The 14,609-nt window shown below is 39.0% G+C and overlaps 1 protein-coding gene across 1 annotated transcript in view; it reads right to left on the minus strand.

The window, feature by feature from the left end:
- CATSPERB (cation channel sperm associated auxiliary subunit beta) overlaps positions 1–14,609 on the minus strand; it is a 136,181-nt gene that overhangs the window by 93,594 nt on the left and 27,978 nt on the right. Inside the window, exon 5 of the mRNA XM_068990985.1 lies at positions 11,691–11,786. Within this exon, the coding sequence (XP_068847086.1) occupies positions 11,691–11,786 (96 nt within the window). The remainder of the gene's footprint in view (positions 1–11,690; positions 11,787–14,609) is intronic.

The following is a 14,609-nucleotide window of genomic DNA, read 5'->3' on the forward strand; positions in this document are numbered from 1 at the left end:
GAGGGCAGGGAGATTTGAACTTGCATCTGGAACATGACTGCACTGACTTGAAAATGCCTCTTTAGATTCAAGAGCTGCTCCCAGCTTCTGTTAAAGTTGTCTGCTCAGGAAGACAGGAACTCTAACTGAAATACAGAGGGCGGAGCCCCAACCGCCAACCCTGCGTGGACAGAGGTGCCACTCAGGGCAGTCTCTAGCATCAGTTACAGGAACTTTGAGGTGTTTTGTCCTCTTCCTGTCTGGAGAGTTATAGTTCCTCTTAGTTGTGCAATCTGCCCTCCATCGTGGGGCTGGACTAGTGTGAAGGTTTCCTGATGGGGGGACTTGTGCTTGTGTTCTGTTGGATGAAGCTGGATCATGTCTCTCTGAAGCACAGTTCAGTGTGAACCTCTATGAGCGTCCCTCAATGCGGAGAAACTTTTCGTCTTTAACCTAGATGTTTTATCATCGGTGCTGTATAGATGGAGAAGTTTAGAGGCTACTGTAAAAATAAAACTGAAGACCAGAAGCAGGAGGCTTAAATCCAAAGCCTGAAAACATTAGAGAACTCTTGAATTCACGGAACATTAAGCAATAGGAGCTCATCAAATGCCTTCATACCTACACTGAAACCAAGCTCCACCCAAGGGCCAACAAGTTCCAAAACAAGACATACCGCTCAAATTCTCCAGCAACACAGGAACACTCCCCTGAGCTTCAATATATAGGCAGCTCAAAATTATTCCACAACCTTTGATGTCTCATAACCCATTACTGGTCACTCCACTGCACTCCAGAGAGAAGAAACCCAGCTGCACCCACCAGAACTCCAACACAAGCCTCCCTAACCAGGAAACCTTGACAAGCCACTGATAGAACCCCACCCACAGTGCGGAAGCTCCATAATAAAGGGAACTCCACAAATTACCAGAATATAAAAAGGCCACCCCAAATGCAGCAATATAACCAAGATGAAGAGACAGAGGAATACTCAGCAGGTAAAGGAACAGGAGAGTTGCCCACCAAACCAAACCAAAGAGGAAGAAGTAGGGAATCTACCTGAGAAGGAATTCCGAATATTGATAGTGAAAATGATCCAAAATCTTGAAATCAAAATGGAATCACAGATAAATAGCCTAGAGACAAGGATTGAGAAGATGCAAGAAAGGTTTAACAAGGACCTAGAAGAAATAAAAAAGAGTCAAAATATAATGAATAACGCAATAAATGAGATCAGAAACACTCTGGAGGCAACAAATAGTAGAATAACGGAGGCAGAAGATAGGATTAGTGAAATAGAAGATAGAATGGTAGAAATAAATGATTCAGAGAGGAAACAAGAAAAACGAATTAAAAGAAATGAGGACAATCTCAGAGACCTCCAGGACAATATGAAACGCTCCAACATTCGAATTATAGGAGTCCCAGAAGAAGAAGACAGAAAGAAAGATCATGAGAAAATCCTTGAGGAGATAATAGTTGAAAACTTCCCTAAAATGGGGAAGGAAATAATCTCCCAAGTCCAAGAAACACAGAGAGTTCCAAACAGGATAAACCCAAGGCGAAACACCCCAAGACACATATTAATCAAATTAACAAAGATCAAACACAAAGAACAAATATTAAAAGCAGCAAGGGAAAAACAACATATAACACACAAGGGGATTCCCATAAGGATAACAGCTGATCTTTCAATAGAAACTCTTCAGGCCAGGAGGGAATGGCAAGACATACTTAAAGTGATGAAAGACAATAACCTACAGCCCAGATTACTGTACCCAGCAAGGATCTCATTCAAATATGAAGGAGAAATCAAAAGCTTTACAGACAAGCAAAAGCTGAGAGAATTCAGCAACACCAAACCAGCTCTCCAACAAATTCTAAAGGATATTCTCTAGACAGGAAACACGAAAAGGGTGTATAAACCCGAACCCAAAACAATAAAGTAAATGGTAACTGGATCATACTTATCAATAATTACCTTAAACGTAAATGGGTTGAACGCCCCAACCAAAAGGCAAAGACTGGCCGAATGGATACAAAAACAAGACCCCTCTATATGCTGCTTACAAGAGACCCACCTCAAAACAAGGGACACATACAGACTGAAAGTGAAGGGCTGGAAAAAGATATACCACGCAAATAGAGACCAAAAGAAAGCAGGAGTGGCAATACTCATATCCGATAAAATAGACTTTAAAACAAAGGCTGTGAAAAGAGACAAAGAAGGCCACTACATAATGATCAAAGGATCAATCCAAGAAGAAGATATAACAATTATAAATATATATGCACCCAATATAGGAGCACCGCAATATGTAAGACAAATGCTAACAAGTATGAAAGGGGAAATCAACAATAACACAATAATAGTGGGAGACTTTAATACCCCACTCACACCTATGGACAGATCAACTAAACAGAAAATTAACAAAGAAACGCAAACTTTAAATGATACATTAGATCAGTTAGACCTAATTGATATCTATAGGACATTTCACCCCAAAACAACGAATTTCACCTTTTTTTCAAGTGCTCATGGAACCTTCTCCAGGATAGATCACATCCTGGGCCACAAATCTAAACTTGATAAATTCAAAAAAATCGAAATCATTCCAAGCATCTTTTCTGACCATAATGCATTAAGATTAGATCTCAATTACAGGAGAAAAACTACTAAAAATTCCAACATATGGAGGTTGAACAACACACTTCTGAATAACCAACAAATCACAGAAGAAATCAAAAAAGAAATCAAAATATGCATAGAAACTAATGAAAATGAAAACACAACAACCCAAAACCTGTGGGACACTATAAAAGCAGTGCTAAGAGGAAAGTTCATAGCAATACAGGCATACCTCAAGAAACAAGAAAAAAGTCAAATAAATAACCTAACTCTACAACTAAAGCAACTAGAAAAGGAAGAATTGGAGAACCCCAGAGTTAGTAGAAGGAAAGAAATCTTAAAAATTAGGGCAGAAATAAATGCTAAAGAAACAAAAGAGACCATAGCAAAAATCAACAAAGCCAAAAGCTGGTTCTTTGAAAGGATAAATAAAATTGACAAACCACTAGCCAGACTCATCAAGAGGCAAAGAGAGAAAAATCAAATCAATAAAATTAGAAATGAAAATGGAGAGATCACAACAGACAACACAGAAATCCAAAGGATCATAAGAGACTACTATCAGCAGTTGTATGCCAATAAAATGGACAACGTGGAAGAAATGGACAAATTCTTAGAAAAGTACAATTTTCCAAAACTGAACCAGGAAGAAATAGAAAATCTTAACAGACCCATCACAAGCACGGAAATTGAAACTGTAATCAGAAATCTTCCAGCAAACAAAAGCCCAGGTCCAGACGGCTTCACAGCTGAATTCTACCAAAAATTTCGAGAAGAGCTAACACCTATCCTACTCAAACTCTTCCAGAAAATTGCAGAGGAAGGTAAACTTCCAAACTCATTCTATGAGGCCACCATCACCCTAATACCAAAACCTGACAAAGATGTCACAAAAAAAGAAAACTACAGGCCAATATCACTGATGAACATAGATGCAAAAATCCTCAACAAAATTCTAGCAATCAGAATCCAACAACACATTAAAAAGATCATACACCATGACCAAGTGGGCTTTATCCCAGGGATGCAAGGATTCTTCAATATCCGCAAATCAATCAATGTAATTCACCACATTAACAAATTGAAAAATAAAAACCATATGATTATCTCAATAGATGCAGAGAAGGCCTTTGACAAAATTCAACATCCATTTATGATAAAAACTCTCCAGAAAGCAGGAATAGAAGGAACATACCTCAACATAATAAAAGCTATATATGACAAACCCACAGCAAACATTATCCTCAATGGTGAAAAATTGAAAGCATTTCCCCTAAAGTCAGGAACAAGACAAGGGTGTCCACTTTCACCGCTACTATTCAACATAGTTCTGGAAGTTTTGGCCACAGCAATCAGAGCAGAAAAAGAAATCAAAGGAATCCAAATTGGAAAAGAAGAAGTAAAACTCTCACTGTTTGCAGACGACATGATCCTCTACATGGAAAACCCTAAAGACTCCACCAGAAAATTACTAGAGCTCATCAATGAATATAGTAAAGTTGCAGGATATAAAATCAACACACAGAAATCCCTTGCATTCCTATACACTAATAATGAGAAAGTAGAAAAAGAAATTAAGGAAACAATTCCATTCACCATTGCAATGAAAAGAATAAAATACTTAGGAATATATCTACCCAAAGAAACTAAAGACCTATATATAGAAAACTATAAAACACTGATGAAAGAAATCAAAGAGGACACTAATAGATGGAGAAATATACCATGCTCATGGATTGGAAGAATCAATATAGTGAAAATGAGTATACTACCCAAAGCAATTTACAAATTCAATGCAATCCCTATCAAGCTACCAGCCATATTTTTCACAGAACTAGAACAAATAATTTCAAGATTTGTATGGAAATACAAAAAACCTCGAATTGCCAAAGCAATCTTGAGAAAGAAGAATGGAACTGGAGGAATCAACTTGCCTGACTTCAGGCTATACTACAAAGCCACAGTCATCAAAACAGTATGGTACTGGCATAAAGACAGACACATAGATCAATGGAACAAAATAGAAAGCCCAGAGATAAATCCACACACATATGGACACCTTATCTTTGACAAAGGAGGCAAGAATATACAATGGAGTAAAGACAATCTCTTTAACAAGTGGTGCTGGGAAAACTGGTCAACCACTTGTAAAAGAATGAAACTAGATCACTTTCTAACACCGCACACAAAAATAAACTCAAAATGGATTAAAGATCTAAATGTAAGACCAGAAACTATAAAACTCCTAGAGGAGAACATAGGCAAAACACTCTCAGACATACATCACAGCAGGATCCTCTATGATCCACCTCCCAGAATTCTGGAAATAAAAGCAAAAATAAACAAATGGGATCTAATTAAACTTAAAAGCTTCTGCACAACAAAGGAAACTATAAGCAAGGTGAAAAGACAGCCTTCTGAATGGGAGAAAATAATAGCAAATGAAGCAACTGACAAACAACTAATCTCAAAAATATACAAGCAACTTATGCAGCTCAATTCCAGAAAAATAAACGACCCAATCAAAAAATGGGCCAAAGAACTAAATAGACATTTCTCCAAAGAAGACATACAGATGGCTAACAAACACATGAAAAGATGCTCAACATCACTCATTATCAGAGAAATGCAAATCAAAACCACAATGAGGTACCACTTCACACCAGTCAGAATGGCTGCGATCCAAAAATCTGCAAGCAATAAATGCTGGAGAGGGTGTGGAGAAAAGGGAACCCTCCTACACTGTTGGTGGGAATGCAAACTAGTACAGCCACTATGGAGAACAGTGTGGAGATTCCTTAAAAAATTGCAAATAGAACTACCTTATGACCCAGCAATCCCACTGCTGGGCATACACACCGAGGAAACCAGAATTGAAAGAGACACATGTACCCCAATGTTCATCGCAGCACTGTTTATAATAGCCAGGACATGGAAACAACCTAGATGTCCATCAGCAGATGAATGGATAAGCAAGCTGTGGTACATATACACAATGGAGTATTACTCAGCCATTAAAAAGAATACATTTGAATCAGTTCTGTTGAGATGGATGAAACTGGAGCCGATTATACAGAGTGAAGTAAGCCAGAAAGAAAAACACCAATACAGTATACTAACACATATATATGGAATTTAGAAAGATGGCAATGACGACCCTGTATGCAAGACAGGAAAAAAGACACAGCTGTGTATAACGGACTTTTGGACTCAGAGGGAGAGGGAGAGGGTGGGATGATTTTGGAGAATGGCATTCTATCATGTAAGAATTGAATTGCCAGTCTATGTCTGACGCAGGATACAGCATGCTTGGGGTTGGTGCATGGGGATGACTCACTGAGATGTTATGGGGAGGGAGGTGGGAGGGGGGTTCATGTTTGGGAACACATGCAAAAATTAAAGATTTTAAAATTAAAAAAAAAAAAAAAGAAAATGCCTCTTTACTGATGTGCTGTATTTTAAGTGTTTTAGGAATGAAGGAGTGATTAAAAGTCTTGACTGGTGAGAAGCTATAAAGGAGAAAAGTGACTGATGTGAAGGTGACTGGTGATTGTGATTAACAGGAATTTCAGTGAAGTGGTCTGGGCTGTGAATCAAAGATTAGGAAGTAGAGATAATATTTTTCAACAACTCTTTTGAATTTAGTAATGAGTAAAGATTCCCAGTTGTAACTCTAACCTTAATACTTACTGCTACTTCCCAGTGTTTTCTACCCATGTCTTCAGCATCTCAGTAAATGATACTGTAATCTACTTGATTGTTCAAGTAAGAAATCTAAGATTCATCCTTAATATCTGTTTCCTTCATCCCCATTCCACCTGGAGGTCATATCAGCTCTACTTTCAAACTGTATCCTGAACACTGTGACTTCTCACTGTCTCCACTGCTCATCCCAAGTACTCCAGAGCATCTCCTGTGTGGAAAGTGGCAACAGCTGCTCACCAATTTCCTTCATTCTCCAGGCAAGAATACTGGAGTGGGTTGCCATTTCCCTCTCCAGGGGAATTTTCCCGACCCAGGGATCGAACCCAGGTCTCCCGCATTGCAGGCAGACGCTTTAACCTCTGAGCCACCAGGGAAGCTCCCCCATTCTTGTCATTTGCCCTCAAGAGTCAGTTCTCTACATGGCAGCCAAAGTGATATTTTTAAAAAGAATAAATCAGTATCATTCTCCTGTTTAACACACTTCCGTGGATTTCATTATGATTAGAATAAAATCCACACGTTGCTGTGACCTCTGCCCATCTGTCTAAACTCATTACACACCACTCTGTCATTCACCGTGCTCCCACAACACTGACTTCCTCTCAGTTCCTCAAACAGATGAATCTCCTTTCTGTAGCTGGAAACTTTAAGAACTTCTAATTTTCCACAGTGGCTGCATCAATCTACATTCCCACCAACAGTGCACAAGGGTACTTTTCTCTGCATCCTCACCAACACTTGTTATTTGTTGACTTTTTGATAACAGGCATTCTGACAGGTGAGGTAGTGGCTCATTGTGCTTTTGATTTGCATTTCCCTGATGATTAGTGATGCAGAGCATCTTTTCAAGTGCCTGTCAGCCATCTGCATGTCTTCAGTGGAAAAATGTCTATTTAGTTCTTCTGCCCATTTAAAAAATAAGGTTGTTTTTATATGGGTTCTTTGTATATTTTGCATGTTAGCCTCTTATCTGATATATTGTTTGCATATATCCTTTCCCACTCAGTAGGTGGCCTTTTTGTTTTGTTGATAATTTCCTTAACTCTGCAAAAGCCTTTGAGTTTGATGAAGTCTCATCTGTTGTTTGTTTCCTTTGTGTGAAGAGAAAGATCAAAATAAATATTGCTGTAAGCTGATACCCAAGAGTGTACTGCCTCCATTTCCCTCTAGGAGTTTTATAGTTTCAGATCTCACATTTAAGTCATTAGTCCATTTTTGAATTACTTTTGTGTTTTTTTTTAATTTAAACTTATTTATTTTAATTGGAGGCTAATTACTTTACAATATTGTATTTTGCCATACATCAACATGAATCTGCCACGGGTGAATTACTTTTGAATATGGTGTGAGAAAGTAGTCCAGTTTGATTCTTCTGCCTGTAGCTTTCCAGTTTTCCCAAAACTAAGTACTGAAGAAGTTTTCTTTCCCTGCACTGTACTTCTTGCCTCCTTTGTCATAGATTCATTAATCATATAAGTGTGGGTTCATTTTTGGGCTCTCTTCCATTTCACTGATCTATGTGTCTGATTTTTGTGCCAATACCACAGTTTTAGTTACTATACCTTTGTAGTACAATTTAAAATCAAAGAGCATTATACCTTTAGCTTTGCTCTTCTTTCTCAAGATTGTTTTGGCTATTTAGGGTCTTCTGTGTTTCCCTACAAATTTCTAGATGATTTGTTCTAGTTCTGTGAAGAATGCCATTGGTATTTTGACAGTGATTGCACTGAATCTGTAAATTGCTTTGGGTGGTATGGTCATTTTAGCAATGTTAATTCTTGTGTGTGTTTTTTTTTCTTTTAATCCATTCAGCCACTGTCTTTTGATTGGAGTATTTAGTCCATTTACAGTAAAATTATTGATAGGTATGTATTTATTACCTCTTTGCTCATACATGATTATTTAAAGTTGACAATCTGTTAAGTTTGATATCTTAAGTAGGTCTGACTGAGGTTCTTTTCCAATTACTGCCTCTGCACTGGGGCTAGGAGCGTGTGAGATTTGGTGTATGTTCTTTAAGAGCAGAGTCTCTGTTTCCTACAGTTCTCCGGCTCTCCCACACACAAGCTGCACTGGGCTTCAAAGCCAGATGTTCTGGGAGCTTGTCTTCCCTGTACATCAGTCTAGGGAGCCCTGTGTGGGGTTTGGACCCCTTGCTCCTTAAGGAAGACCTCTGCAGTTGTGATTATCCTCCCATTTGTGGGTTACCTACATCGTGGTATTGGTTTTGGCTCTACAGTGACTCTACCCCCGCTCCTACTCATCTTCTTGTGGTTCTTTCTTTAAATGTTTACTTGCGGGAAATCTTTTCTGCTAGTCTTCTGATCACTCCATAGATAGTTATTCTGTAAATAGTTGTAATTTTGGTGTGCCTATGGGAGGAGGTGAGCTCAGGGTCTTCCTGCTTTATCTTGACCCTGAATTGTCATTACTTTTCTTAAAGCTACCCAGGTGACTCTTTCCATAAGATGAAATATTTATTTATTTTTACTCTGGGCTTCCCTGGTGGCTCAGAGGGTAAAGAATCTGCCTATAATGCAGGAGACCTGGGTTCATTTCCTGGGTCAAGAAGATCCCCTGGAGTAGGAAATAGCAACCCACTCCAGTATTCTTGCCTGGAGAATTCCATGGACAGAGGAGCCTAGTGGGCTACAAAGAGTCCACAGGGTCACAGAGAGTCAGACACAATTAATCAACTAACACTTTTACCCTCACTCTGCATTCTACATAGCACTGTATCAAAGTGGGAGCAAAAGAACAAACATGAAAAGGGAAGGTGAGGAAAATGAGGATAAATACAAAATCCAGGACTGAGGTTTTTTCCTATATACAATAGAGTCACAAAGAGTCAGACACAACTTAGTGACTGAACAACAACAGCACTATCAGTTTAGTTCAGTCGCTCAGTTGTGTCTGACTCTTTGCGACCCCATGGACTGCAGCACACCAGGCCTCTGTGTCCATCACCAACTCCTGGAACCTACTCAAACTCTTGTCCACTGTGTTGGTGATGCCATCCAACCATCTCATCCTCTGTCATCCCCTTCTCCTCCTGACTTCAATCTTTCCCAGCATCAGGGTCTTTTCCAATGAGTCGGTTCTTTGCATCAGATGGCCAAAGTATTGGAGTTTCAGCTTCAGTCCTTCCAATGAATATTCAGGACTGATTTCCTTTAGGATTGACTGGTTGGATCTCCTTGCAGTCCAAGGGACTCTCAAGAGTCTTCTCCAATACCACAATTCAAAAGCATCAATTCTTCAGTGCTCAACTTTCTTTACAGTCCAACTTTCACATCCATACATGACTAAAATGCACTATAGGTGATCCAAAAGATTGGGCAATCAATCAGACAAGTGAAAAAGAAAAGCCTAATCAGTTATATTCCTCAGCGTTCATAAACTTAAAACAACCAATTTGTTAATGAAAAAATACAAGTGTTCTTACTAACACTGAACAAAACCTTTTGCTTGATGGTTCTCATATAGTGTGATCCAATAAATACTACCTTCTATAATATCTCTACAGAAGATGCAAAAACTAACTTTATAAAACCATTTTTTATGATACCCCCAATATAGCTATAAAAAAATATAATTCCATATTTCTATACCACTCTTTTGTTGTTGTTCAGTTGCTCAATTGTGTCCAATTCTTTGTGACCCCATGGACTGCAGTGCACTTCTTCTGTAGTGATTAGGTGATGGCTTCTCTGTCCATCACCTACTCCCAGAGCTTGCTCAAACTCATGTCCATTGAGTCAGTGATGCCATCCAACCATCTCATCCTCTGTTGTCCCCTTCTCCTCCTGCCTTCAATCTTCCCCAAGATTAGGGTCTTCTCCAAGGAGTCAGCCCTTCACATTAGGTGGCCAAAGTATTGGAGCTTCAGCATCAGTCCTTCCAATGAATACCCAGGGTTGATTTCCTTTAGGGTTTACTGATTTGATCTCCTTCCTGTCCAAGGGACTCTCAAGAGTCTTCTCCAGCACCACAGTTCAAAGGCATCAATGCTTCAGTGCTCAGCCTTTCTTATTGTCCAGATCTCACATCCATAAGTGACTACTGGAAAAACCATAGCTTTGACTAGATGGACCTTTGTTGGCAAAGTAATGTCTCTGCTTTTTAATGACACTGTCTAGGTTTGTCATTGCTTTTCTTCCAAGCAGCAAGCGTCTTTTAATTTCATGGCTGCAGTAACCATCTGCAGTGATTTTGGAGCACCAAAAAATAAGGTCAGCCAGTGTTTCCACTCTTTCCCCATCTATTTGCCATGAAGTGGTGGGACCGGATGCCATGATCTTCATTTTTTTTCAACATTGAATTTTAAGCCAGCTTTTTCACTCTCCTCTTCCACCTTCATCAAGCAGCTGTTTAATTCCTCTTTGCTTTCTGCCCTAAGGGTGGTGTCATCTGTGTATCTGAGGTTATTGATATTTCTCCTGGAAATCTTGATTCTAGTTTGTGATTCATCCAGCCTGGCATTTCTCATGATGCACTCTGCATGTAAGTTAAATAAGCAGGGTGACAATATACAGCCTTGACACACTCTTTTCCCAATTTGGACCCAGTCTGTTGTTCCGTGTCTGGTTCTAACTGTTGCTTCTTGATCTGCATACAGATTTTTCAGGAGGCAGGTAAGGTGGTCTGGTATTCTCATCTCTTAAAGAATTTTCCACAGTTTGTCACAATCTACACAGTCAAAGGCTTTAGCAGAATCAATGAAGCAGAAGTGGATGTTTTTCTGGAATTCTCTAGCTTTTTCTATGATCCAATAAATGTTGGCAATTTGATCTCTGGTTTCTCTGCCTTTTCTAAATCCAGCTTGTACACCTGGAACTTCTCAGTTCACATACTGTTGAAGTCTAGCTTGAAGGATTTTGAGCATTACTTTGCTAGCATGTGAAATGAATACAATTGTGTGGTAGTTTGAACATTCTTTGGCATTGCCCTTCTTTGGGATTGGCTTCCCTGGTAGCTCAGATGGTAAAGAATCTGCCTGCAATGCATGAGACCCCAGTTTGATTCCTGGATCGGGAAGATACCCTGGAGAGGAGATAAACTACCGATTCCAGTATTCTTGGGCTTCCCTGTTGGCTTAGATGGTAAAGAATCTGCCTGCAATGTGGGAGATGTGGGTTCAATGCCTGGGTTGGGAAGATCCCCTGGAGAAGGGCATGGCAACCACATTTTGCAGACCTTTATTAAAAATTACCCATGTATATTTAAATCTTTGCCTCATCAGATTGTGAGCCCTTGAAGAGTCATGATTATTTCTTAACTATCTCTAGCACTTAGCAGAGTACAGCATACTATAGTTTACAAAATTTGTTGAAAGAATAATACAACTTTTGCTTTACTTTTACCTCCTGGCATTTACCTCGAACAGTATCCAGTAGTGTTCCTTCAGTGGTATAAATATTTAATCCATATTGTAAAGTGATTCTTACTAACCATTCTTCTACAGCTGCAGTATCTGAAAACAAAAGGCAAGCAATTAGTTAGTTTTTTTTGTACGTCATGTTGGTGAAATTTAAGACTATTTGAACCTGGATCTCCTGCATGATGGGCAGATTCTTTACCATCTGAGCCACCAGGGAAGACCCATATGAACATTACTAACAACAATTACCTTTCATTTCCCTATCATTTTGATTGCACTTATATATGTTTTACTATAAACATTTTGATGATAAAATAAGCACAGAAGAATTATGAAGTGTTCTTATCAACAGAGTAATGAACCCAGAGAAAAATATTTTAGATTATAATTTTTCTTGAGAGCTGTTGTAACTTGCTAAGAAGCAAATTGTGATACTTCAAGTGAAGTTGTGTAATACTTTTTGAAAGCAGACCATGGGTAATTAAAATATTTAGCATATCAGGAGTTCCCTGGTTGTCCAGTGGATAGGACTGTTTCGCTGCTGAGGGAGCCAGTTGAGTTCAATCTCTGGTTGGGCAAAAAAACCTAATAAAATTGAAAGGAGAAATAAACCCACACAAATGTAGCTGATTCCTTCAGCACTCCTCTTTCAGTAACTGACAAAATCAGTGAGGATATAGAAAAGCTGAATAACACTATCAACCAACTGATCCAATCAACTTTAATAGAACATTCTATTAAAAAAGAACTTTTTAATAGTAGTTTTTTTTTCAAGTGCACAGAGAAGATTCACCGAATGATCAAACAAAATATATTCTCAGAACATATTAGAGTCAATCGAGAAGAATCAGTAACAGAAAGATATTTGGAACATTCCCAGATATATGGACATTGTACAACAGATTTCTAAATAACACATGTCAAGGAGAAAGTGACATGGAGAATTAAAAAATATTTTGAATTAAAAGAAAATGAAAACACAACATACAAAAATTTATGAGATGCAGAAAAAGCAATGCTGAAGAGAAATATATAGTAGTAAAATATTTATATTAAAAAAGAAAGATCTCAAATCAGTTATCTGAAGCAGTAGTAACAGCCTTATAAAGTGTCAAAGAGTAAATATTTAGGTCTTTGTGGGCCATATGGTCTCTGTCTCAACACTTCAACTCTGCCATGGTAGCACACAAGCAGCTATAGAAAACATAAATAAATGAGCATGGCTGTGTTCCAGTAAAGCTAATTTACAAAGCAGGCAGCAGACCAGATTTGGCCTGGAAACTGTAGTTTGTCAACCCCTGATCTAAAGGTTCCCAATGTAAGAAATTATGGAAAAAAGCAGCAAATAAAACGTAAAGGAAGTAGAAGGATGATATAAAGAGTAAAATCAATGACATGAAGAATAGAAAAACAATAGCCAATATCAATGAAATCTAAAGATGCTTCTTTGAAAGGATCAATAAAATTGATGAATTTCTACCAGACTAATCAAGAAGGCTCAAACTACCGCACAATTGCACTCATCTCACACGCTAGTAATGCCCAAAATTCTCCAAGACAGGCTTCAGCAATACGTGAACCATGAACTCCCTGATGCTCAAGCTGGTTTTAGAAAAGGTAGAGGAAACAGAGATCAAATTGCCAACATACGGTGGATCATGGAAAAAGCAAGAGAGTTCCAGAAAAACATCTATTTCTGCTTTATTGACTATGCCAAAGCCTTTGTGTGGGTCACAATAAACTGTGGAAAATTCTGAGGGATATGGGAATACCAGACCACCTGACCTGCCTCTTGAGAAATCTGTATGCAGGTCAGGAAGCAACAGTTAGAACTGGACATGGAACAACAGACTGGTTCCAAATAGGAAAAGGAGTACGTCAAGGCTGTGTATTGTCACCCTGCTTATTTAACTTACATGCAGAGTACATCATGAGAAACGCTGGACTGGAAGAAACACAAGCTGGAATCAAGATCACTGGGAGAAATATCAATCACCTCAGATATGCAGATGACACCACCCTTATGGCAGAAAGTGAAGAGGAGCTAAAAAGCCTCTTGATGAAAGTGAAAGAGGAGAGTGAAAAAGTTGGCTTAAAGCTCAACATTCAGAAAACGAAGATCATGGCATCTGGTCCCATCACTTCATGGGAAATAGATGGGGAAACAGTGGAAACAGTGTCAGATTTTATTTTCTTGGGCTCCAAAATCACTGCAGATGGTGACTGCAGCCATGAAATTAAAAGACGCTTACTCCTTGGAAGAAAAGTTATGACCAACGTAGATAGCATATTCAAAAGCAGAGACATCATTTTGCTGACTAAGGTCCGTCTAGTCAAGGCTATGGTTTTTCCTGTGGTCATGTATGGATGTGAGAGTTGGACTGTGAAGAAGGCTGAGCACTGAAGAATTGCTGCTTTTGAACTGTGGTGTTGGAGAAGACTCTTGAGAGTCCCTTGGACTGCAAGGAGATCCAACCAGTCCATTCTGAAGGAGATCAGCCCTGGGATTTCTTTGGAAGGACTGATGCTAAAGCTGAAACTCCAGTACTTTGGCCACCTCATGCGAAGAGTTGACTCATTGGAAAAGACTCTCATGCTGGGGGTATTGGGGGCAGGAGAAGAGGACAACAGAGGATGAGATGGCTGGATGGCATCACTGACTCGATGGACGTGAGTCTGAGTGAACTCCGGGAGTTGGTGATGGACAGGGAGGCCTGGTGTGCTGTGATTCATGGGGTCGCAAAGAGTCGGACATGACTGAGCGACTGAACTGAACTGAATCAAGAAGGAAATAAAGATGTAAATTACTCATATTAGAGATGAAATATGGCACATCACTACAGATTCTTTATGGTTAATGAAAGAACATCACAAAAACTTTTATGTTATAAATTCAACAACCTAGATGAAATGAAC

This window comes from Capricornis sumatraensis, chromosome 19, assembly GCF_032405125.1.
Source record: "Capricornis sumatraensis isolate serow.1 chromosome 19, serow.2, whole genome shotgun sequence".
NCBI lineage: Eukaryota > Metazoa > Chordata > Mammalia > Artiodactyla > Bovidae > Capricornis > Capricornis sumatraensis.